Raw genomic sequence first — 27,257 nt, 5'->3', positions numbered from 1 at the left:
TTAAAGATGGTTCGGAAACTGCAGCCACTGCAGAATTCAGCAGCAAAATTAAGACAGTCTGAACATATAACACCAATTCAAAGTGTGTGTGTGTGTGTGTGTGTGTGTGTGTGTGTGTTATCAAAGCCTTATGTGACTCAGGATCCCAACATTTTCAAGGACCACCTCTCAAAACGGTAACTGGACTATATGTTCCTCATCTGAGGCCTTTCTCTGTGTGTCCCATCTGAGGGAGGTATAGAAGTTGGTGACATAAGAAAGGGCCTTCTCGGTGGTGGCTCCCTGATTGCTGAAAATATTACACATATCTGACACCTTCACTATCTGTTTTTAGGCACCAGGTAAAAACATTATTGAGGGACGCGGGTGGTGCTGTGGGTTAAACCACAGAGCCTAGGACTTGCTGATCAGAAGGTTGGCGGTTCGAATCCCCACGAGGGGGTGAGCTCCCGTTGCTCGGTCCCTGCTCCTGCCAACCTAGCAGTTCGAAAGCACGTCAAAGTGCAAGTAGATAAATAGGTACCGCTCCAGCAGGAAGGTAAACAGTGTTTCCATGCGCTGCTCTGGTTTGCCAGAAGCGGCTTAGTCATGCTGGCCACATGACCCGGAAGCTGTATGCTGGCTCCCTCGGCCAATAAAGCGAGATGAGCGCCACAACCCCAGAGTCGGCCACGACTGGACCTAATGGTCAGGGGTCCCATTACCTTTAGAAACGTTCTTATTCACCCAGATCTTTGCAGTTTCATTCTCTGCAATCAAAGCTTGAGCTTCGGTTTGCTCTTTTATGCATATTATTGTGAGTGTTTCAGGTTGTTTTTATTCTTGCTTTATATCTATTTTAAATAATGTTGGGGATGTTCTTTAAATAAAAGAAGTGACAGATTGATTGATTGATTGATTGATTGATTGATTGATAGAACAATGTGTCCCGTCCCCCCACCCAAAAATGTTTCATTCTGTACCCTTGGTAGCCAAACTGAACTCACAGGCTACATAACCAAGAGGGCATTTCTTAACAGATATGGACAAATCAGGATGGAGGTGATCTCTAGCTATGCAGATAGATAAATTAGTTGCAGGGAAGCAGCCAGAGGTTCTCATTCATCTTCTGTCAATGGAAGGAGGCTGACTAAATATAGGGAGAAAAGACACAAATAAAATTTTCTATAGCAGATAAATTAAACTGCAAAAAAATACTACGTCTTGCATAAAGTAACTGGCAAGTATTTCAGATACAAATGCTCACCCCATAAGTATCACCCTCTCCATCTGCCTTTCTTAACCGGTTATCATTATCTACATCTGGGGTGCTTTTTTCCAGACAGGGGCCTTCGATCTCAGACAGGTTGTTCAGACCCTATGTGAGCGTTTAGTCTGCTAGCGCCGCACATTCCTGCTTGGTACATTAGCGCCACGCATTCCTGTCTTTTCCGTCATAGATATTCATTACTATTTCATCACTTGCTGTCCACACCAGTGGGTGGAGCTTGATGGTATGTATCCAGGGATGTTTAGGGGTGGTTGCTGCTGCTGTGGTCCTTCTGTTCGGTCACTCTTCCCCCAGCCCTCCATGATATCCATTTGTTTGGTTTTTTTGGTTTTTAAAAAATTAATACAGAGGTCTCGTGCAAGAGTAATAAAGAGGCTTTCCAAGAGATGTCTGCAGGATGATTACGATGATGATTACAGTGATTTTAAGTGAGGTGTATGTGCTGTGATTGCAGGCCTCAGGGCAATCTCCCACACACACTTTGCGGAGATCCTAAAAATACAGCTGCTCCTAACAGGTTTTCTGAAATTCAAACATGCCTTCAGTATACAGTGGTACCTCGGGTTACATACACTTCATGTTACATATGCTTCAGGTTACAGACTCCGCTAACCCAGAAATAGTGCTTCAGGTTAAGAACTTTGCTTCAGGATGAGAACAGAAATCAGGCTCCAGCGGTGCGGCAGCAGCAGGAGGCCCCATTAACTAAAGTGGTGCTTCAGGTTAAGAACAGTTTCCGGTTAAGTACAGACTTACGGAACGAATTAAGTACTTAACCTGAGGTACCACTGTACCTCGGGTTAAGAACTTTGCTTCAGGATGAGAACAGAAATCGTGCTCCGGCGGCACGGCGGCAGCAGGAGGCCTCATTAGCTGAAGTGGTGCTTCAGGTTAAGAACAGTTTCAGGTTAAGAACGGACCTCCGGAACAAATTAAGTACTTAACCTGAGTTCGCAAACAGCTTAGCTGTCGAACAAATCGGCTCCCAAACGCCGCAAACCCAGAAGTGAGTGTTCTGGTTTCCGAACGTTTTTCGGAAGCTGAACGTCCGACGCGGCTTCAGCTTGAGTGCAGGAAGCTCCTGCAGCCAATCGGAAGCTGCGCCTTGGTTTTCGAATGGTTTTGGAATTCGAACGGACAGCCGGAACGGATTAAGTTTGAGAACCAAGGGACCACCGTACAGCAATTTGTGTACTGTTTAGGCCACTCAAAACAAAATGGCTCGGTTGTGCTTAGATGAGAAGCAAATGGAAATAGGACTGTGGCGACAGAGACGACCCACAGAAACGTCCCCAAAAGAGATGGAAGGATATTTTTGCTAAAAATATGAATGATGAGAGTAAAAATAAATTACAAGATATGTCTGTATTAAAGATTGAAGGGAAGGTTAAGTATTTAGGTGTATGGTTAACAGCAAATAATATAAATCTGTATAAGGATAATTATTTTAAAACTTGGGAAGCTATTAAAAGAAATTTGCAGATTTGGAACAGAATGAATCTTTCACTGTTCGGCAGGGTGTCAACTATAAAAATGAATGTATTACCAAGAATGTTATTTTTGTTTCAATTGATTTCGGTGATCGGCAAAGCAGATTGTTTAAACGTACGGCAAAAATATATTTCTAAGAGTCCACACAATGTTGTTGGCATCAAAATATAAGCCTGGATTTCCCCCCAATTAAAATCCGGATTTACTCTCTACTGGGAAAAAATCAGGCGAGTTTTATTAAAACTCTTACCGGTGACCCATTTGTGATATGTGAATGGCCTGTTTGCCACATTAAATCCCTGTCTGGAGGAAGTTTACTTGTGTCTTGGCTATTTGCAGGCTATGGTCACTGCAGAGATATGTTTTATGTCCCTGCAGATCTTTTTACATGTAGTGCATACCTGTTGATCACAAACATGGCTTACCTCACCCGTGGGTCAAGAGATCCACCGCTCAGTCTTAAACAAAGTGTGAACACAGCTGCTCAAGGCCGGGTGACATTTAATCCTTTGCTGCTCCTGTGGTGCGAAGATGCAAGAGGGAACTATGAAGGTTTCTTGGCCCTAAGAAAAAGGCCAGTCTTCAAAGTTCAGAGGGTGATACAAATTTAATGGGAGAGCACAAAAAATGGTTATTTGGGGGCAGCCACAAGCGTTTAAAGTGGTATGATACAGCTGTATAGTTCTATTGGGACTGCCAATGTATGTGATGACTCTGCATCATGGGAGCATCAATCTGTTTGGAAAATAATATAAACAGAAGACATTGCCTTGTGGAAACATCATCTAGCCCACCTCTCCTTCTGTTTTCCAGAGTTGCCCAGCAAGTATTTGTCCTCAGAATCTGGTGTTCACAGGTATCTCCTTTTACAACAGTTTCTCAAAGAGAATACACTAAAACAAGTCAGCATTCCTCTGAAGAGCTACTATAACTTTAAATGCACCTGTTAGGGCAAATTGGACAGTTTCGCATTGTACTGAGTTGAATAGGATCCAAAATGCAGCAGTCTGATTGGTCCTAGAACAATAGGATTCAAAATGCAGCAGTCTGATTGGTCCTAGAACAATAGGATTCAGAATGCAGCAGTCTGATTGGTCCTAGAACAATGCAGCAGTCTGATTGGTCTGCAGGAGCCACCCAATCCAGCTCCAGGGGGAAGTGAATCCGCAACCTGATTGGCCTACAGGAGAATCCCGGAATTAGCCAATCATGCGTGGCCCATTGTGTAAATAATGTATATAAAGCAGATATTTGGGGGGAACTTTCATTCCTCCTCACTACTATGAGCTGAATAAAGAGCATGAAATCCACACTCGACTCCGAGTATATTTCAAGCTTCATCAAGCTTCAGTGGGCTTGATGAGGCTTATTCCCGGGTTACCAGACATAGCTGGGCTGAGGAACCTGAAGATCCACCAGATGTTCTTGTCTTCAAGCGCCCATCAACCTCAGCCAACATGGCCAATGGTGCAACATCTGGAGGACCTCAGTTTCCCCAGGCATTGCTGCCACCACGGCAGCAGCACTGGCCGATGTACTCCTTGGAGGACAGATCTGTGGATCTTTCCACCCGAGGCAGTTGCCTCACATTGCCTCATAGGTGGGCCAGCCCTGCTCAGGAAAGGCTTAGCTACAATATCAATCAAGCTTGAAGTCACAGAAAGTGTTGAGAACTGGTTTCTAGTTCTGCATTCCAATTCTCTTTTTAAGGAACCAAGGGTAGAGGTTAAAACAGGGGTAGGGAACCTATAGCCCTAACCCCCCCCCCAATGCTGCTGGAGCGCTGCTCCCATCATCTCTGACCATTGGCCATGCTGGCTGAGGCTGATGGGCATTGGAATCCAGAAACATCTGGTTCCCCACCTTTGAAGAATGCAGTGGTTGTATATAGAGCTGACACCCCACTTGCGTAACTGAAGGGGGCCAGGAGTGAGTGGATTGACACACTCAGTGAGTTAGGTCAGATATAAAGGTTTTACTGTGCTTACGGTTAAGCTGCATATATTGCTGTTCTGCTGTGAGGGGCAGTAGACTGAAATCCATCCTGGATTCCCAAACATGCAAGGTTTCCCAAACGTGGGTCTCTAAGCTTCTTCTCTCTTTTTGGACTGCAGTTCCCATCATCCCTGACCACTGGTCCTTCTAGCTAGGGATGATGGGAGTTGTAGTCCAACAGCAGCAGGAGACCCAAGTTTGGGAAGCCCTTTTCTAAAGGGTTTGAACACATTTCCCTCCTTAGCGTAGGTTTTCCAGATCACTAGATGCCATTCCCTGACCTGAAAGGCAGGAGGCCAGTTCTATTTCTGGCTTTGCTACCGATATGCCGAGGGATCTTGGAAAGGTCACCTTTAAAATGATCAGAGGAAAAATCATGTGTGAGAGAGACTTTTTTGGCATGAGTAAAAAAAAGTGATAAAAGGGCTAATGCGGATGAGGGTTCTAGTATAAAAGGATGGGGGCTTTAGCTTAAAGGGCGTACAGCTTTGTGGGTTTCTTCTTAGGTTGTGGATTCAAGCCCACACTTGCTTTGTTTTAATGTGGGGAAGGGAAGGATTAACAGAAGGATCAACCCAAAAGGCCAGAGATCGTGACAGATCAGCAGCACAGCATGGAAAGTACAAAACTGTAGGACCAGAAATCTGATTGCCAGGATAGAGTTGTGCACGATACTTACCTATTACTAAGCGACAGTTGTGATGAGGGTTGCTTGGTCAGGATCACCTCAGACCCTGACATAGGTAAAATGTAAAGGGATCCCTGACCATTAGGTCCAGTTGTGGCTGACACTGGGGTTGCAGTGCTCATCTCGCTTTATTGGCTGAGGGAGCCGGCATACAGCTTCCGGGTCATGTGGCCAGCATGACTAAGCCGCTTCTGGCAAACCAGAGCAGCGCACGGAAACGCCGTTTACCTTCCTACCAGAACGGTACCTATTTATCTACTTGCACTTTGACGTGTTTTCGAACTGCTAGGTTGGCAGGAGCAGGGACCGAGCAATGGGAGCTCACCCTGTCACGGGGATTCAAACTGCCAACCTTCTGATCGGCAAGTCCTAGGCTCTGTAGTTTAACCCATAGCACCACCCGCGTCCCTTCAGACCCTGACATATCAGGGCCCAAAGCTGAGATATAGGGGTGGTCCCTGGAGATGTCAAGGGAGGGATGGGTGGAGCTGTGCTCTAAACCACTGAGCCTCTTGGGCTTGCCGATCAGAAGGTCAGCAGTTTGAATCCCTGTGACGGGGTGTGCTCCCGTTACTCTGTCACAGCTCCTGCCATCCTAGCGGCTCGAAAGCACGCCAGTGCAAGTAGATAAATAGATACCACTGTGGCGGGAAGGTAAACGGCGTTTCCGTGCGCTCTGGTTTCCGTCACGGTGTCCCGTTGTGCCAGAAGTGGTTTAGTTCTGCTGGCCACATGACACAGAAAGCTGTCTGTGGACAAACGCTGGCTCCCTTGGCCTGAAAGCAAGATGAGCGCTGCAACCCCATAGTCGCCTTTGACTGGAATTTACTGTCCAGGGGTCCTTTACCTTTAGCACCTGGAGACAGAGCTTAATTGGGAGAGGAGAGCGGAGAAGGCAGGCACACCCACCCACCCCCAGAAAGTGTATGCTATAACTTGTAGCCAGCTCCTGCCAGGCTTAAACTTGCACGCTGCATGCACAGTCTTCTTCTCCTCCTATAAAATTAAAGGCTCTCTTGGAAGATGCAGACTGGCATAAACGTTCTGGTGGACATGAAAAGAGCTCAAAAACAGCTTGCATTGTACAAAAGCCTTGTGCCTACAATGACTTGCACAAATGGGAGCTTTTTTGTGTGGATTTGGGATAGCTTTCCGCACACAATGTTTGTCTGCTAAGCTGGAAGCAGCTTTCTATGAGCGAGAGAGGGGTGCGTTTGGATCCAAGCCAGTGTCATTAAAGGCACCTAATTGGTATTAAATTATCTTGAGTATGCACGGGGCTTAATCTGAGCCCCTCCTGTTCCTTGGAAACCAATTAATTGCCTTGCCAATGTTTAGGTCTGGGAGCATATGGAGTAATGAGAAAATAATGTCTCTGAGGTTAACTAATACCCACATACCTGGGATTAGAGGCAAGGTGTTCAGGTAGTAGTGCACAGCACCTGCCTTTTGAGAAAGCAAAAAGTGAGTACTCCGATACGAATCCTGTCTGCATTACGGGAGCCTTTCTAGGGCTCGTCTACAGGATGAAAGTTGGGGTTTTTTGCTTAAATTTTTGCTCATCTATTAACACAGGGAGATGTTTTTCTCCCTCTCCCACCAGAACTAGGGGTAGGGGTGGAGGTTATCGAATGCAGGGTGGGAGATTCACAACAAGCTAAAGGAAGGACGTCTTTGCTCTGCGCCCGGAGAGGCAGTGTTGTGTAGTGGTTAGGGCTTCAAATCCCCACTCAGCCAGGAAGCTCACTGACCTTGGGGGCAGTCACATTCTCTCAGCTTTCACCTACCTCACAGGGTTGTTGCAAGGATATGATGTAGGTGGTGGGTGCAGAGCCATATACGCCCCCTTGAGCTCCTTAAAAGAAACGTAATATAGTACACGTCCCTCCAAAATTTTTGGGGGGGCCAGCATGTGTGTGTGACGTCACATAGTGGGAGGAGGCCAGACAAGGTGTGTCATAGATGTGGGAAGGCCTGGCAGGGCCCAGCATGGCTCCAGGAAGCCATGCGAGCCCCTGTGTGGCTTTGAGTAGGGGTTTGGCGTGGCAACATGTAGGTCCGGTGGGGCCGCAGAAATGCCTGACAGGGCCTGCTGCAGGCTGTGGAATATTGAGAGGTCCTGGCATCCTCCCTGAATTTTTTTTGAGGGGCTCAGCTCCCCCAGATGACGCCCCTGGAGGATAGATAGATAGATAGATGATAGATAGATGATAGATAGATAGATAGATAGATGATAGATGATAGATATAGAGAAAGATGATAGATAGATAGATAGATAGATAGATAGATAGATAGATAGATAGATAGATGATAGATAGATAGATGATAGATAAATAGATGATAGGTAGATAGATGATAGATAGATTAGATAGATAGATAAATAGATGATAGATAGATAGATGATAGATACTGTAGACAGACAGATAGATAGATAGATAGATGATAGATAGATAGATAGATAGATGATAGATAGATAGATAGATAGATAGATAGATGATAGATAGATAGATAGATAGATATAGACAGTGAAATATACTCGGAGTCCTGTAGTGATTTCATGCTCTTTATTGCAGCTTGTAAAACAGTGATTGAATTGCCCCCAAACCTCAGGTACATATACATTATGTACACAATGAGTCCTGTCTGATTGGCTGATTCTGCTTCCCTCCTGGAGCCTAATTGGTCTTTTCCTGCAGGCCAATCAGTTGTTGCATTCTACGATCCTACCAGCCTCATAGGCTGATTAACTTCCTCTTGGAGCCTGATTGGTCTTTTCCTGCAAGCCAATCAGCTATTGCGTTCTAGGATCCTACTTGCCTATTGTTATAGGATCCAAGCTTAGTACATAACGGACAGATAGATAGATAAGGGTCACTTTAAAAAGTGATAATTTGTTTGTTTGTTTGGGGTTTTTTTGCCAAAGTTGTTGAGCTTTTATGACAGAATTGCAAAAGAAATAATGAGCTGTTGTAAAGGAAACTCAGCAAAAAACTGAAACTGCTGACATGGATTGCCATATGTCCGAATTTTCCCGGGCATTTTTCCCAATTTCTGCCCGGATGCTGCTTCCGACTGCTGTATTCCAGGAAATTCCGGATGTATGGCAGCCCTAACAGTTAACCAGTTGACTCCAAGCACTGAATGGCCAGCCCCCCTGAACGGAAACTATCTTAGTTAGCCTCCGTTTCCCCGGGGTCAAAGGGCAAGCATGTCATGAAGGACACATCCCAGTAGAGTCCAGGTTCCCCCTCAGAAATATTTAGGAATTGTTGACTCTGCCGTGTCAGCGAACTCCGTTGACTAAGTTAATGTCACAACAAACTGTCACCGGGCCCTTTGGAAAGGGACAGAGATCAACATGGTTGATAGTGGAACTACAAAACAGAGAGGCTTTGAGAGAGTTCTCTTGTAACCTCCAATTTGGATTACTTGAAGGAGTTATTCGTGGGGCTGCCCTTGGAAGACGAATCGGAAGCTTCAATGAGTTGCCACAATGCCATCTGGACCAGCCAGGGCAGATCATATTGCACCAATCCTTAAAGAATTGCATTGGCTACCTGTCTGCTTCTGAGCCCAATTTAAGGTGCTTCCCTTTCAAACCTAAATGACTTAGGACCTGAATATTTGGAACAATACCTCTTCCAAGTCAGTCTGCTTCTTCTTTAACATCGATTAGGGGATGGGGAGCAGGGGTGCCAACTTGAATAAAATTTTGTGGGGCCCAGGTAAGTTCGGCCCTGCATCATCGATCACATGACGCAGTGCGCACACCCCATTTGAATGGGAATGCACCTCAAATATATTATTGTTGGGGCCGAAGCCTCCACGGTCCCTAGGAGTTGGCTCCCAAGGTGGGGAGCCAACATTTCTTTCCCACCATTAGAAAAGGCTTGTTTGGTGGCGGCGCAGCATTTAGGGATGGGATAGACATTCAATTCAGTTTGCAATTACAGTGGTACCTCGGGTTACAGATGCTTCAGGTTACAGACTCCGCTAACCCAGAAATAGTATCTCGGGTTAAGAACTTTACCTCAGAATGAGAACAGAAATTATGCGGCGGGAGCAGGAAGCCCCATTAGCTAAAGTGGTACCTCAGGTTAAGAACAGTTTCAGGTTAAGAACGGACCTCCAGAACGAATTAAGTTCTTAACCCGAGGTACCACTGTAAAGCCGAACCCTCGCTCATTTGCAAGTCCCAAAACCATACGAGGACTGAAACAGGGCTGCATTTCAAAATTTACAATGGAATTCTGCGGGGGTGTAATGTGTACAGCGCAGCATACCATAGCAAAGTACACATGAAAATGCATTTGCTAGTGAATATAACATACAAAAATGCAGTATATTAGGGGAAACTGTTTTCTAAAAATGTGTATATATTAATCAAAATAGCATACAAATGTGAATATCAGAAGAAAATTGTATTAAAATGCACGGCGGCTTTTTAATAAATATATAAATCACAAAGTGAGGTCGAAATGTGGGGAGAAAAGGTTAGAAAAATGAGGAATTGAGAGAAAACACAATTGACAGATTCACCTCTCCCAAGACAGGATAAATCCTTCTCCATGACAATATCCCTTCTAGGGAAGGTTCCAGCACTGTTGCTGATTGCTTTCAGTAGCTGAGCTTCCAAATGAGTAGAAAAAAACTGAGAGGTGAATGCCACACACACACACACACACACACACACACACACACCCCGCAACCCCATCTAAGGACGCTGGCATCTAGGTGTCTGTATCTGAAAAGAAACTGCCATTTTTGAGACTCAGAAAGATCCAATGAGCTGAATTTGGCCTCTCCTGACTGGCTTGGGTTTTGTTTTGTTTTTCTGGAGATGTATTCTGCAGCAGGTGATTGATGCAATATTATTGATGCAATAACAGTGGTGGAATTATATTGGATGGTCCACATACCGCTATTACTTGTTCCGTGGTGTTTCCCTGTTACTGCCATCTGGAGAGAGACTCTTGCACTAGAGTAGGGTTGCCATACGTCTGGAATTTCCTGGACATAGCCCCTGTAAACAGCATGCAGGGTAAATTGCAAAAATGTACAGGAAAATGTTGATTTTGTAAAAAATAGCTTTAAAAACTCACTTTTTGTGATTTAAAAAAAAAGAGCTCAACAACTATTGTGTCCGGATTTTCACTTTTTGAAATATGGCAAGTCTAACTATTGAGCAAAATAGCAGGAACCACACACACACAAAAATACTCAGAACATTTCACAGAATCATAAAATTATAGAGATGGAAGGGACCTTGAGGATCATGTAGTCCAACCCCCTGCAGTGCAGGAATATGAAGCCATTCTATAAAGGGATCAAACCTGCGACCTCAGTGTTTGTGGTACAAAAGGTTACAGGACTTCAGCAGAAAGGTTTGGAACATGCACAGTGCTTGGAATGAGCTAGTTTGGCTGAATGAAGTTCACTGAACTAGTCAAAAAATCTGTAAATTACACCTGAAAGTGGTAATCATAATTGCCAAGTGAGCAAATTATGAATTAAATTCATACTGGTGTAGAAGTTTGAATGACTTCTAGTTCATTTTCACGCTCATGCTCTCTCTCTCCCCCCCCACCCCCCAGTTGGGGCTAGACTCTTAGCTTTCGAAAGCAAATCAATTGGACAGCTATAAAGAAAGTTAGAAAGCAAACTGCGGAGGCAATGTTTATAAGGCTTATAAGACAGACATGGAGGTCCTGCTTTTGTTAAGGACTCATAGCCAGTTGCTAAGCAATATAAACTGTGCCTCCATCTATGCTCAACCCGTATCTCTGTAAATTAATGCAAATATAGCAAAATGCCAATAAGCCTCCTGCGACCTCCTTCTGTAGGAAACCAAGCCCAGGTAAGTGCTGCGAACCTGGAACTTCTCATCACTTGGAGAAGAGGGGTAGGCGTAATCATACGAATATTACAGCCTTCTCTCTAACTACAGTTAGTGCAGTAGGCAAGATCCCGGAAAAAGCAAATCCTTGTGGAAAATAATGCAATTTGCTTTATCCAAAGTCAATTGCTGGCCCAGGGGCAGCTGAGTTCTAGTTAAAGAACATCACATGCTGCCATAAGGAAAGAGAATGGACAGTTTGCTCCGGCCCAGCAGCTTGGACACACTGATAGCCCTTCGCGGTTGCCATGTGATAGTGAGTAGCTCTGGTTATAGCTCAGTAAACAGGGCCTTAGCTGCTGCTTTGCTCTGCTAGCATGACATCAGGGAGCTGCTTCATAACGCATAATGATTAACCATATTGTATTAACCGTCTATTATGAGGGCTTGTGGGGTACCTGTACAATTTATAATGTGGTCCTGTGTGTGTGTGCGTGTGTGTTTGATTTGTAGTCCAGTCCACTTTGGAAGCTCATGTTGGGAAAGCTAATTATATAAACTATAATTTCCCTCTAATAATATAATATACCGAACTTTATATATGTAATTGTTGTTGTTTTAATTGTTTTAGATGTGCTCATTGTTGCTTTTAAATAAATAATACAAATAATAAAATTATTATTATTAAATAGAAACATAGAACATAGAATAATGTTAGCTACACAATTGTTTTCACTGTTTTTATATAGCCAGCTGTTTTTCATATGTTTCTGTTGTATTGTATATTGCTTTGAGGTGCCTCATGGGAAGCAATTCATAAATATTGTTGTTGTTGTTAAATAATCAATATAAAAAATGCCTAATGCACAATGAACAGTTTATTCCTACTCATCAGGATCCAGTTATGATAGGAAAGATTTACAATGTCTCTAGCTAGTACAGTGAGGGGGGAAAGTATTTGATCCTCTGCTAAATTTGCCTGTTTGCCTGTTGTTATTCTGTCTCTCACAGCTACAATAAACCTACCATTAAAATTATGGACTGGTCATTTCTTCGTCGGAGGGCAAACGGGCAAATTTAGCAGGGGATCAAATACTTTCCCTCCCTCACTGTAGATGATCAGGCTTTAACTGTGGGGCCGCCACCAATAAGTTCTGTCTGCTGGGTAGCCATGGGCAAGCCATCATCATCCCTTTCCTACTTCACAAACCTGCTGTGATGGGAAGGAGCCCAGTAAGGTGAACAAAGTGCTATTAGCATTTTTTGCTCATTCTTTAGCAACCCCCCCACCCAGCAAGGTCAGTGATAACACAAAAGGAAAAGGGATTGGGAGCGAGGAGGAAAAAGAAGGCAGTGCTTCTTGGTTATAGGTTTCTTATAATGACCAGCTGGAACAGAAGCATACTTATAATTTTCCTAAGGATGACACAGCTAATTGGCAATACTTGCAGTATTAGAACTGAGTCCTAGTACTGGTTAAATATTGTCACTCACCACCCCAATTCCAAAGTGGTGTGAAATTCCAGGGGTCCAGGGTTTGTGTTTCCTTTGGAAATGCGGCACAATGGAGACGGTGGTGTCATTATGATATATGGTTTATTTGCACATATATATATACAACCTGAGTCTCTGATGGAGGGGCTTATAGTATTACAAGGTTCTTGCTTCACCCATGGCCAGTCTTGGATGCCAGCAGAAACCAGCCATGGTTTCTTATTTTCACAGTATTTTTAAAAAATATTTTTAATGAGGTGGTTAAGCTGAGAGAGCAAGACTGGCCCAAGTCCACCCAACGATCTTTGCCTCTGAAAAGGGATTCAAACCCTGGTCTCCCAGTTCCTAGCCTGACACTCTAACCCAGGGGTAGGCAACCTAAGGCCTGGGGGCTGGATGTGGCCCAATTGCCTTCTCAATCCAGCCCGCGGACGGTCCAGGAATCAGCGTGTTTTTACATGAGTAGAAGGTGTCCTTTTATTTAAAATGTATCTCTGGGTTATTTGTGGGGCATAGGAATTCGTTCATTTCCCCCCAAAAAAATATAGTCTGGCCCCCCACATGGTCTGAGGGACGGTGGACCAGCCCACGACTGAAAAAGTTTGCTGACCCCTGCTCTAACCACTACACCACGCTGCCTCTCAGGAGTCATTAGTCCGGGATTTTATTTCAGCAACTGATGAAGTCTACTGGGGTCGGCTTAACCCATCATAAAATTAAGTTTCTTAAATGCCACAAGGGTCTTATTTTTAACTCGTGTTTGACGAACTCTGGCAGGCGAGATATTCTTTTGCTCCGTTTCCACGTGCGATTAAGGCTGCTGCTACTTTTTGAAGAATCCGCTTCCACCAGCGCAGAAGCGCCTGACAGTGCATGGAAGGGAAGCGCGCAGCCTGCCCGTCTCGCGTTGCTGACAGCCAGAGCGACCAATAGCCTGGCCGAGCCCGCCCAGAAGGGCGGAGCTCGGGAGCGGGAGGAGAATGGGGCGCGGCTGCATCAGAGGGGAGGGGCGTGGCTTGACCGCGGTGGGCGTGGCTCTCCGCCCGTCTCCAACTCCGAGAGGCTTCCCCGGGGATTCAGGTTGCGGCTCCGGTGTCGTCGGAGCTGCGCTTCTGCTGCAACTTCTTCGCAACTTTCCCCTGGCTTGGCCCGAGTCGCGGCCGCGATGTCCTCGGTGCAGGTGCTTTACCCGCCCAACGTGCACCGCTGCAGCATGCTCAGCTCGGCGGCGTTCCCCAAAGACGAGCCGGTGCAGGGTGAGTTGCTCCGCGACCGCGGCGGAGGCGCAGTTGGGGGGAGACTGGGGCGGACGCGCGGGGGCTGCGAGAGGGCGCCTCCGAGGTCTGCAAGCACCCGCCGTGGCTTGATAAGAGTCGGGGTCAGAGCGGATCCCTCTGCTTGCAATGGGGTCTGGCTCGTCTTTGCCCTCTGGGGATCCTCACGCTGCCCATCGGGGGGCAACGGGCTTCCTGCTGTCAAAACTTCTGAGAGCCCACCAAAATAAAAAAGGGGGGATACTTCTTAGCTGCACCACAAGCTTATATTGACTTTGCATTATCGGTTTAATGCTCGCAGCTTTGTGCAAACTTAATTTGCTGAGAGTTTTCTACGAGAGGTTCCCTAACTCCTTGCGCTCCTCCGAATGAGCAACAGGGAGAATCGAATGAATAGCCGTCCCGCGGAAGGTGACATCCCCTCTCTGATCGGAGGCTGCAGTGGGTGGCCAGGTCGTTGACACGAGTCTGCGATCAGATTGCTTTTAGTCAGTGCTGGGGATCCGTGGAGCGACGACGCGTCCCCGCGCCAAATGCCTTAAAGCCGCTCGCAGGGCTGGGAAACTCCGCTTCTCCTCCGCTCCTTTCCTTTGATCCGCTTGCTAAGAATGCGAATTAACGATGGAAACCCAATCTTGGGCTAAAAGATCCCCGCATTCCAGGGGGTTGGGATGGATGACCCCGGTGGCCCCTTCCAGCTCCACGGTTCTATGATTCCGTCAGTGTGTCGTACATTTGCAGAAGTTGGAGCGGTTATTTCCTTGGCTTGTAGGAGGGGGCGCGCGGCTCTTGAGAAACTCCGGGAGATTTCCATTCGGTTGCCTGTTGCCAAGTGCGACGAGGGGAGCAGCCGAGTTGCCGCTCAGTGCTGACCTCTGCAGGCGGCGGCTGGTTTTCTGCGTTCCTTTGCTGCTGCGTTTAAATCTTCATATTTCCCCCCCCAACCTGTTGCTCACCGTTGGACTCGCAACTCCCACCGTCCACAAAACCCTTAGCTATACTGGTTAGGACTGGCAGTAGTTGAACAGCATCCAAAAGGCAACAGGTTCCCCACCCCTGGCAAACCAGTTTGGCGTGACACTCACTGGGTGACTGTGGACCAGTCACCTTTGCTCCGCCTAACTTACTTTTTACACGACTGATGTTGCTAAGAGGGCAAAATGGGGGCGAGGGAGTAAGCCATGCAAGGTGGCCTTTGAGCTTCTCTGCAGGAAATGTGGAAGAAAAACGTGTACACATATTAAACACCCATTGGTGTCCACTGAGTTGAATGGGGGGGGGGAGAAGAAACTTGCCTTGTTTTCTGCACATGCCCTTGAAACCATCCCAGAGTGGACTCCTTTCTGTCACAACAGCTGTTAAAAAAAAGAATAAGCAGTCTCCTGGCTGGGTCGGCAGACTTTGCTGACCAGAAAGAGTGTCACCCTTGAAAATAATTGACCTCTTCTCCTTTCAACGTATTTCACATAATGGCCTCCTCTATTGTTACAACGACCCTGTAAGATAGGCCAGTAATGTTATCTGCATCGGTGAGTTCGTAGCAGAGGCAAGGTTTAAAGGAGGCCTTTCTCAGCTCTCTGCCTTTTCCATCACTCAGCTGCACATGCAATAACAGGGCCGGCCCAAGACACTTTGCTGCCTGAGGCAAGCGACACAGCACACCTCCACACACACACACACACACAGAGAGAGAGAGAGAGAGAGAGAGAGAGAGAGAGAGAGAGAGAGAGAGAGAGAGAGAAGCTGGTCAAACTGGCAGCTCGGCACCTGTCCCAGGACAAGACCATCCCCTTCCCTGAGGCTTGCTTAGGGGGACACTCCCCCTACAAGACTTTCTGCTGCCTGAGAGAGTTATCTCACTCTGCCTAATGGTAGGGCCAGGCCTGTGTAACACCCCCAGCACCTGTACGTATAGTAAATGGTGTTCTCCTTTGTTTTATTGACACAGGGAGATGACTGAAAATCAGAGCTACCTTTAGCGTAACTGAGAGTGGGGTGGGGTGGGGGGGAAATACGTTGGCATGATCCTTTCCTCCTCTGCTCAATGACTGCTTGCCCATGAGGAAGAAACACACTAGTGTGTCATCGTATTTTGCATCCTTCTGGGCCATTCCCAGTGGTTTATTTTTGGAATGATGCTTTAGGACTTTGGCCTCGCAGCTTTATCCCACGTGGCTGTGCTTGTGTTGTCTCCCACAAAGGTACACAAGCAACAAAGGTGCCTGTTTCTCTGTCCAGCAGGCGGGAAACAGCATGTTTCCTGGGAATCTGGTGCGGCAAACTCCTGTCGCGTCTAGGCGCCCCCTCCCATCACCAAACCCACAGACTAGCCTTCTCTCGGGGCTGAGCAAACATCGCCTCTGCCTTGCTGCGGTGCTCTGTGACGTGGGCACATCCCGTATCAAAGCGTTTGTGGCTATTCCTCCCTGTCTCCAGGGACATTTCTGGGATTCCAAGGGAGCTTAGATAGATATGACAAGGCTTGGCTTATCGTTTGGAAGCTTATCATTTTGAAGCCCGCCTTTGCGGGAAAGTGAAACTTGCTCTGCTGCGATGGAAAAGGTGATGTGGTCATCTGGTGTGTCGCTGGATGATTTACACTGATTTGGGGGTATCTGCTCGGCTGCAATGTACTCCTCCTCGCTTTATTGAGTCAATGGGGTTGTTGTTAGTCACTTCCGTAGCTGGCTCACGCCCTACTTGAAAGAGGAAAGGATTTATGGCTGAGAATATGCAACGTGTGCTCCCAAGTCCGTGCACTGGTGGCAGATATGCACTAAGGCTGATCCTATAATATTATTAAATGCAGCCTTTTGAAAGGAAGATGTGGTGAACCCCTACTATGCAGTGATATATGCTATGCTAAATACAAAGCCGGGGTTTCTTTATTATAGCATTGGATGCTGACTGCTGGTGATATGTTTTGGCTAACTTTTGACCTAGGCAGCCAAGAGTGTGTTGCACGCCAGGGCATTTTCACTTCCATTTCCAGAATGCAAAAAGTGGTGTCATAGAAGGGGGTGCATTGGCTAGTGCTGCGGGTTTGCAAAACAGCAGTTTTTGTCTTTGTTGACATACGTTTTGAATGGCTGAGCGGCTGGTCTGACTTTGTGGCAGGAAATACTTTGGGTCAGCTAAGGTAGTTGGGCCCAGACCTTGAGAGAGCGCTGCTGTGCTCCTTATTAGGGAGAGCTGTGCAGAACAGGAAAGGTCCCACAAACTGCAACAAGACTGCAATGCCTCTGGGGCCACCTTTCCCGGTCCTTGACCCTGTGCTTATCATTTGAGACTCTTCTTCATGCGCCCCCTTCATGAGAGGCCTGGAGGGAGGCAACACGAGACTGAGCCTTTTCTGCGGTGGCTCCCCACTTATGGAATGCTCTCCCCTGGGGAGGCTCACTGGATGCCTTCATTACAGGCAAAAACATTTCTCTATAAGCAGGCCTGGGGCTAGCCATCCATTGTCTTTTAAACTGTGTGTGGGTTATTGATTTTGTTTGCCACTGTGGTATTTATAGGGACGAGGGTGGCGCTGTGGTCTAAACCACTGAGCCTAGGGCTTGCCGATCAGAAGGTTGGCGGTTCGAATCCCTGCGACGGGGTGAGCTCCCGTTGCTCGGTCCCTGCTCCTGCCCACCTAGCAGTTTGAAAGCACGCCAAAAAGTGCAAGTAGATAAATAGGTACCGCTCTGGCGGGTGTTTCCGTGCGCTGCTCTGGTTCACCAGAAGCGGCTTAGTCATGCTGGCCACATGACCCGGAAGCTGTACGCTCCCTCGGCCAGTAAAGCGAGATGAGCGCCGCAACCCTAGAGTGGTTCGCGACTGGACCTAATGGTCAGGGGTCTCTTTACCTTTATGGTATTTATATTTGTGTTTGTATATTGTAAACTGTCTTGTGATCCTCAAATGAACAGCAGTATAACAATATAATAAACAAACTTGTACCACCATGGCAAGGAAGGGGGCGCCGGGAGAAACTTTATGCCTTCTGTTGGACACTCAGGGTCTCTGGTCAAGCAAATCTAGTGGGGGGGGAAGCAAATCTGGATTTTAAGACTGCAGGTATTTTTTTTAAGTGGGTGGGTGGGACGCTGGAAGCAATAGGGGCACTTGCTATTTAATTAAAGAGGCGGAAGGCGAGCCGAGTGTCCCTCTCGCCCGGTGAATCAGTAGAGGCTGGGGCGAAGGTTTCCCGAAGCTACCAAGAGCTGGGCTCAGGCAGCAAAAATGCGGGGTAGGGTCCGGGGAGCGCGTCGATGCAGCGCATTTGCTAGCGGACTTTGCAAGCGCCAACTTTAAAATAGTATATCGCACGTGGTCAACAAGCGGCGGTGGCGAGGAGAAGCGTAAAGGGTCCTCGCGCGCCTCTCCTCGATTGGCTGCCGTTGCCTTTCCAATTCATTTAAAGGACTCCTGCCTGCTGCGCACCCCGCCTCGTTTTGATTGCCGTGCGCGCTTCTCCCTCGACGGTTTCAAAGCCTCGCCCTGTCGGCGGCCGAATAGAACTCCTCCTTTTACCCCCCCACCCCACACACGCCTCTTCTGATTGGCTCTGCTTTTTCGCGGCTTCCTCCAGCTCGCCTCGCCATTGGCTAAGGTCGGCGTGGAGTTGGAACGTTCGTAAAAGCGAAGGAATTCCGAGGCGCACGCGGTGGGGGAGGGAGGAGCGGCCACACACATACACACAAACAAGCACACGCGAGGCAATCTTGGCCGGAGAGTGACCGACTGACCAGGCCATGCTCTTGGCTCAAGGCCCCATTTGCCACCAGGGTCCCGAAGGGCCGCCGGCCGCCGATGCCGCCGAAGAGGAGCCTCGCTCCGCGGGTAACAACAAGGAGCACGTGGGGCGGTTTTTGTGAATGGAGCGAGCGTGGTGGTTTTCGCTGTTGTTGTTTGCAAGCAAACCGCAGCCGGTGTGGGTGTCTGGCTGGCTGGGCGGGTCCCGGCACAACTCGCCACGCTGATGCGCTGCTTTCCTTTTCTCCATCCCCCGCAGGGAAGGCGACCTTGGAGACGCGCTACCGCTTGGGAGCGTTGATTGGGAGCGGCGGTTTCGGCACCGTCTACGCGGGGACCCGGCTCAGCGATTCTCTCCCGGTGAGTGACCGATCGGCGTCTTTTCTCTATATATATCAGTCGCGCGTGCATGTGTAGATAGGAAAAACGTAAAAGGCGGATCTACACGGATCCTCGTGAATTCATATGATTTTTTCATTCAAATTAAATAAAACCACCATGATACTGTAGACCATGTCTTACTCTGTAGAAAGCATCAAAAAAATCACGCATCCACTGTTTCGGGGGCGCGCAGGGGCGCAAAAACATGGTTAAAAAACACGGATCCTCATGGATCCTCATGATTTTTCCACTAGATCAGCCCAAACTCACCATCAGATCAAAGATCATGGCCATGGGCACAGCATCCACCACAAAAATCACGGATCCACGGCTTCCTGGCGAAACCGTGGCCCAAAAACGTGGTTTTCAAGCACGGATCCTCATGGATCCTCACGCTTTTTGCATTGGGCCAACCCAAACTCACCGTCAAATCACACATCATTCCCAGGGGCACAGCCTGCACCACAAAAAACACGGATCCACGGCTTCCTGACCACTCCATGGCCCAAAAACGTGGTTTTCAAGCACGGATCCTCATGGATCCTCACGCTTTTTGCATTGGGACAACCCAAACTCACTGTCAAATCACACATCATGGCCAGGGGCACAGCTTACACCACAAAAACTCAGATCCACGGCTTCCTGGCCACTCCATGGCCCAAAAACGTGGTTTTCAAGCACGGATCCTCATGGATCCTCAAGCTTTTTGCATTGGGCTACCCCAAACTCACCGTCAAATCACACATGATTTCCAGGGGCACAGCCTGCACCACAAAAATCACGGATCCATGGCTTCCTGGCCACTCCATGGCCCAAAAACGTGGTTTTCAAGCACGGATCCTCATGGATCCTCACGCTTTTTGCACTATATCAGCCCAAAGTCACCGTCAAATCACACATGATTTGCAGGGGCACAGCTTGCACCACAAAAAACTGAGATCCACGGTTATCTGGCAGTGGCATGGCCCAAAAACGTGGTTTTCAAGCACGGATCCTCATGGATCCTCACACTTTTTGCACTATATCAGCCCAAAGTCACCGTCAAATCACACATGATTTGCAGGGGCACAACTTGCAGCACAAAAATCACGGATCCACGGCTTCCTGGCCACTCCATGGCTCAAAAACGTGGTTTTGAAGCACGGATCCTCATGGATCCTCACGCTTTTTGCATTGGGCCAACCCAAACTCACCGTCAAATCACACATCATATCCAGGGGCACAGCATCCACCACAAAAAACTGAGATCCACGGTTATCTGGCAGTGGCATGGCCCAAAAACGTGGTTTTCAAGCACGGATCCTCATGGATCCTCACACTTTTTGCACAAGACCAGCCCAAAGTCACCATCAGATCAAACATCATGGCCATGGGCACAGCATCCACCAGAAAAATAACGGATCCACGGCTTCCTGGCCATACCGTGGCCCAAAAACGTGGTTTTGAAGCATGGATCCTCATGGATCCTCATGATTTTTGCACAAGACCAGCTCAAAGTCACCATCAGATCAAATATCATGGCCAGGGGCACAGCATCCACCACAAAAATCACAGATCCACGGCTTCCTGGCCATACCGTGGCCCAAAAACGTGGTTCCGGACCACGGATCCTCATGGATCTTCATGCTTTTTGCATTGGGCCACCCCAAACACACTGTCAAATCACACATCATAGCCAGGAGCACAGCCTGCACCACAAAAATCATGGACCCACGACTTCCTGTTAAATCCATGGCCCGAAAACGTGGTTTTGAAGCACGGATCCTCATGGATCCTCACGCTTTTTGCATAGAGCTACCCTAAACTCACTGTCATGTCACACATCATGTCCAGGGGCACAGCCTGCACCACAGAAAACTCAGATCCACGGTCATCTGGCAACGGCATGGCCCAAAAACGTGGTTTTGAAGCATGGATCCTCATGGATCCTCATTATTTTTGCAATAGATCAGCCCAAAGTCAGCATCAGATCAAACATCATGGCCAGGGGCACAACATCCACCACAAAAATCACGGATCCACGGCTTCCTGGTCATACCACGGCCCAAAAACGTGGTTTTGAAGCATGGATCCTCATGGATCCTCACACTTTTCGTATTGGGCCAACCGAAACTCGCTGTCAAATCACACAACATGTCCAGGGGCACAGCCTGCACCACAGAAAACTCAGATCCATCGCTTCCTGGCAACACCATGGACCAAAAACGTGGTTTTGAAGCACAGATCCTCATGGATCCTCACGCTTTTTGCACTAGATCAGCCCAAATTCACCGTCAAATCACACATCATGGCCAGGGGCACAGCCTGCACTGCAAAAAACTGAGATCCACGGCTTCCTGGCCACACCATGGCCCAAAAACGTGGTTTCGAAGCACGGATCCTCACGGATCCTCACACTTTTTGCATTGGGCCAACCCAAACTCACTGTCAAATCACACATCATGGTCATGGGCACAGCCTGCACCATGAAAAACTCGGATCCACGGCTTCCTGGCCATATTGTGGCCCAAAAATGTGGTTTCGAAGCACGGATCCTCATGGATCCTCACGCTTTTTGCATTGGGGAACCCCAAATTCACCCTTTATTCACATATCTTGTACATAACCACAGATCTGACCACAAACATCATGGATCTACTGCTTCATGGCCCTGGCCAGATGCTACCCTGGATATATTGGCCAATTTTTAGGTGGGTGTGCTGGGATGGAGGAAACGGAGTCGGCTGAATCTCTATCCTTTAAAGATGGGCGTCCAATGGCTGGGCCAGAATAATTTCAGTTTGGTTTGCCAGCTCCCAGCTCTTCATGGGGCGCAATAGTCACCTGTAGCTGCCATCAGGAGTCCCTGTGTGATCCTGGATGCTTCTGTCTCTATGGAGGCATTGGTCACAAATGTAGCCAAACTGGAATTTTCGAATCTATGTCAGGTTAGGCAATCGGTACCGTACCTGTCCCTTTCCAACCTAGCCATGGTGATCCATGCAGTAGTCACCTGCATACAGTGGTACCTCGCAAGACGAATGCCTCGCAAGACGGAAAACTCGGAAGACGAAAGGGTTTTTGGTTTTTTGAGCTGCTTCGCAAGACAATTTTCCCTATGGGCTTGCTTCGCAAGACGGAAACGTCTTGCAAGTTTGTTTCCTTTTTCTTAACACCGTTAATACAGTTGCGACTTGACTTCGAGGAGCAACTCGTAGCACGCGGTGTGGTAGCCTTTTTTGAGGTTTTTGAAGACTTTGGTGATTTTTGAAGCTTTTCCAAAACTTTTCCGACACCGTGCTTCGCAAGACGAAAAAAATCGCAAGACGACAAAACTCGCGGAACAAATTAATTTCATCTTGTGAGGCACCACTCTACTAGACTACTTTAACTTGCTGTACACCTGAGCCGGGGAGTGCAGGGTATAAATGTGTGTGTGTGTGTGTGTGTGTGTGAGAGAGAGAGAGAGAGAGAGAGATATGCAGGGCTACCCTTGAGACTGCTCCAGAAACTCCAAATGGTCTAAAATGCAGATGCATGAGTTCTTACTTGGACTTTGTGGAGAGCCCACATTCAGTTGGTTGTTCATCAGCTGGATTGGCTCCAGGTGGAGTATCAAATCAGGTTCAATGTTTTGGTGCTAATCTTTAAAGCCCTAAACAGTCTGTGACCTTTCTTATCTGTGGGAATTATCTTCCAATACACCCCCATGAGTGTGACGCTCATCTAACAACAACCTACTGGTGGTCCCTGGCCCAAAACATATCCAGCTGTCCTCAACCAGAGCCAGAGCCTTTTTGGTGGAACACTTTGTCTAATGAGACCAGGGCTCAGTGCAATCTATCTCAGTTCTCTCACTTGTCATGGTGAGTGGGCTTGCACATTCCTATGACCCTTGTGAGCGAAGCCGTTGGGAATCTCGTACTCCCAGCAGGGTCACCCAAGGTGGTAAGGTCAAAGAAAATTAAATATGCTCAGAGTCCTGTAGTGATTTCATGCTCTTTATTGCAGCTTGTAAAACAGTGACTGAATTTTCCCCAAAACCTCAGGCTTTTATATACATTATTTACACAATGAGTCCCGTCTGACTGGCTGATTCTGCTTCCCTCCTGGAGCCTGATTGGTCTTTTCCTGCAAGCCAGTCAGTTCTTGCATTCTAGGATCCTACTTGCCTATTGTTCTAGGATCCAAGCTTAGTACATAACAGGGAAGGAGCTAGACAAAGAATGATCCAAGAAGTCCTCAACGGCAGAACAGACGGGTGATAACAAGCAGTGTGTTACAACGGCTGTGAAGGCAGATGAAGGCTGCAGCAGATAGGATCCACCAGTTCGTCGTGACTACTCATGCCATCAGAACAGAGCCCTACTGCGAAGACTGTGCGTTGGTCAGTGTGCACTGATCTACACACATAAAACAAATTCACGCACAGGCATCTTCCAAAAACCCAACCCAACCCACCCCCCCCAGACCCTCCCCCCATGGCGATCACTAAATGGCTACGGGGGCAGGAATGTGAAGCCCCTAGTCATGAACCGACACATGGGCGTTCAGTCGTTCTGACTCAAGGAATGAGGCAGTTGAGCAGCTCAGCAGCTGTATCCATGACTGAGCAGCCCCTTTTAGGATCCACTATGCTCACCCCGAAAAGGGGAAGGGGCTGGAAACAGTGCCCTAAACATAGTATGCCTCCCTTTTTCCCTGACTGGATTACCGCGCCCAGGTGGAATCTCTTTTCCCATAGTTTGAATCCATTATTCTGCATCCTAGTCTCTAGAACAGCAGAAAACAATCTTGCTCCCTCTTCAACATGACATCCCTTCAAATATTTAAACATGGCTATCATGTCACTCCTTAATCTTCTCTTCTCTAGATTAAACAAATCCAGCTCCCTAATTCTCTCCTCATAGGGCTTGGATTCCAGACCTTTTACATTTTGGTCACCCTCCTCTGGACATGTTCCAGCTTGACAATATCCTTCTTCAACTGGACACAGTATTTCAGGTGTGGTCTGACCAACCAGAATAGTGTGGTAGCATTCCTTCACTTGATCTAGACACTATACTCCTATTGATGCAGCCCAGAATTGCATTGGCGTTCTTAGCTGCCACATCACACTGTTGACTCATATTCAGCTTGTGGTGGACTAAGACTCCCAGATCCCTTTCACTGGTACTGTTGTCAAGCCAAGTGTCCCCCACCTGTGCATTTCATTTTTTCTATCCAGGTGTAGTACCTTACATTTCTCCCTATTGAACTCCATATTGTTGGTTTTGGCCCAGCTCTCTAGGCTATTCAGGTCATTTTGAATTCTGACCCTGTCCTCTGGTGTATTAGCAACTCCTCCCAGTTTGCAGTCATTTGCAAATTTGATTAGCACGCCCTCTATTCCATCATCCAAATCATTTATAAAAATATTGAATAGCACCAGGCCCAGGACAGAACCTTGTGGAACCCCAATAGTCATTTTTTTCTAGGATGAAGGTGAGCCACTGATGAGCAATCTTTGGGTTCAGCCCGTCAACCAATTACAAATCCACCTAACAGTAGCTTTGTCTGGCCCACTTTTTACTGGTTGTTTTGCAATAATATCATGGGGGACCTTTTCAAAGGCCTTACCAAAGTCAAGGTAAGCTGGTACAAGGGAAAGCAGGATTGTAATTACCGTAAAAATTACTGATCACTTTGGATCAGCAGTCTCAACCTAACCCGCTATGTGGGGAGAGCCACATGTTCCTTTGGAAGGCAAGTGGAATACAGTGTGATATACTGACAGCTGTTTTAAAAGATGTATCTGTAACTTAAAATCCAGTATCAGAAAAAAACAAAAATAGATGGTCCCTGTGTGGATAGTCATGTTTGCATGATGGGGCCACCTCCAGTGACCATGTGGCCTGATATAAGAGGGTTCTAAAATCAGTCCTGAAAGTAGACTGATTGAGAATGACACACTCATAGCTTTTGCTCTGCCATTAACAAGGTGAGCTGAAGCAAATTATTGCCTCCCTTTGGGCTTAGCAATATTTCCTACAGCATTCTTGTTGAAGGGCATTGGAGAGTTAGGTGAGGGTCACTTTTCTGTTTTTCCATCAAGCCCCCAGACAAGAATGCTACAGCATCAGCCCCAAACACTCAGTCTCATAACAAAAAATACTCAACGGAGTTAGGGCTGAGGGTAGGGGAAGTACAATCATGATCTTTACAGTCCTCTAGAAGCTGACCCTTTTGGTCATTGTGGTCATGGAGCCAAATATCTGTTCCCAAGTTTAAAGATCTAAACAAGTAAAGAACAAGCTTGCCCTTTACATGCAAAAGCCCTGAAATTCAGCCCATTGGGCAACGGATCATGGGGCTGGGAGGAGGGAGGTAAGGACTAGCACCTTCTCTGCCCTCCACCTCCAACAGCTACACCTGAAAGATTCATGATGGGGTTCGATTTGAGAAGCTGAATGTTTATAAAGGCACTTAGCCAATTTCTGCCACAGAAATTCTGAACAGAAACACTCTGCAGGATCAGCCCCCAAAAGAAACTGCTGTATGGTCTCTGTGTTGGGAAATGGGAACAGATCTTGCTCATCACCAACCTTCCCTTATGATCTTAGGGCCAGTTGCAAGAAATAGCAAGCAGGAAGTAGGAAGGAATGAGATAGGTTTTAGGTTATGTTATGCCTTTAAATAGGTTATGTTATATTCTGGATTATGTTATGTTTTATAGATTATGTCTGAATAGGATGAGAATGTTGGAGATACGTGCAAATGTGTATGTGAACCCGGTCTTTGGGTGGGTGTTTGATTTTCGTTGTTGTGTATACTGTGTATATATGGACAATGACAATAAATTTATCTTATCTTCCCTCCACAAATCAGTATCACTACGAGGCTGAACTGAACAGCTTGCTCCAGAGTTTTAAGAGATACGTTTCTGTGGTGTAGTGGTTAAGAGGGGTGGACTCTAATCTGGTGAGCTGGGTTCGCTTCCCTGCTCCTCCACATACAGCTGCTGGGTGACCTTGGGCCAGTCACACTTCTCTCTGAACTCTCTCAGCCCCACCTACCTCACAAGGTGTCTGTTGTGCGGGTGGAAGGGAAAGGAGATTTTTAGCCACTTTGAGACTTCTTCAAGTAGAGAAAAGCAGGATATAAAAACTAACTCCATAAATAAGAATTCTATGGAAAAGGACCATCCCTGCCATGATGATGAAAACTATATGCTTGGATTTTGCTGTATTATACCAACCTGTGGAATATGACAGTTCGCAGTTTCAAAATCTATTTGGCCACAGTGGATTGACAGTCTGGACACACGAAAACCTCTGGAAGATCTTTTGAATCAATGGCTATGCGAAAGCAGTGGTACCAGTCCTTGCAGTTTCCTTCACAGTAAACCATAGTTAGGTCACCACTGGGCCTCCTGCACCCTTCCTTCAAGAAACATAGTGACCAGCAGCCTTCGAACAAGGAAGGTAAAATATCTGAGCAATAGGTTAGTGTATCCTTCCATCCCTCTGGGCATGATCGAGACACAGTAATGTAACTCTCGTTCAAGATTTGTCTCTTTGGGAGGAACAGCATCAATTTCCACTTGAAAATATTTGTCTTGTCTTTCGAAATAGGTTTTCCCACAGGAACGGGGTGTCAGAGACAGAAATAATGGGAGAGGTTCATAGACTGTGAATGGAATATTTTGACAGATAACTAAAGAAGAGAAATAAACTGATTCCAATGTTGCCTTTTGCATTCTAATGAAACAAAATATCTGAAAAATGAAAGTAATTTTCCTTTGCTGGACTTGCCTTAAAGAAATGGATACAAATAGAAATTGCTTCCTCTAGAGCAGGGGTGTCAAACTCAAATTCATCGGGGGCCGCATCAGCAGTTTGGTCACCCTCAAAGGGCCGGTTGTATCTGTAGGACTATGTGTCCACTCTTTATTATCATAAATTATTGTCACTGCATTCAATTATTACTGTTTTTTGTAATAATGTAAGTAATAACTAGCTCTGAAAGCAGAAACATAGGTTTCCTGAATGCATGTAAAGTGGAGGTTTCCTGTGTAGAACGGCTGGTGCCGCTAGAGGGCAGACGTTCTCTGGCTTGTAGGCTGCCGCA

At 47.0% G+C, this 27,257-nt stretch overlaps 1 protein-coding gene across 2 annotated transcripts in view; it reads left to right on the top strand.

Moving 5' to 3' along the window:
- Positions 1-13,825: 13,825 nt before the first annotated feature.
- LOC128408544 (serine/threonine-protein kinase pim-3-like) overlaps positions 13,826-27,257 on the top strand; it is a 28,239-nt gene continuing 14,807 nt past the window's right edge. The window contains exons 1-2 of one of the 2 annotated variants that reach the window (XM_053378431.1): positions 13,826-14,030; positions 19,048-19,148. In XM_053378431.1, coding sequence (XP_053234406.1) covers positions 13,940-14,030; positions 19,048-19,148 — 192 coding nt within the window. In that variant the 5' untranslated portion in view covers positions 13,826-13,939. Of the gene's footprint in view, positions 14,031-18,597; positions 18,876-19,047; positions 19,149-27,257 lie in introns of those variants that run through there. The other variant, XM_053378433.1, reaches the window with a different exon arrangement.

The sequence above is a fragment of the Podarcis raffonei genome, chromosome 2 (assembly GCF_027172205.1).
Source record: "Podarcis raffonei isolate rPodRaf1 chromosome 2, rPodRaf1.pri, whole genome shotgun sequence".
Lineage (NCBI taxonomy): Eukaryota > Metazoa > Chordata > Lepidosauria > Squamata > Lacertidae > Podarcis > Podarcis raffonei.
The sequence above is the reverse complement of the archived record's forward strand: the minus strand, read 5'-3'. Positions and strand labels throughout refer to the sequence as shown.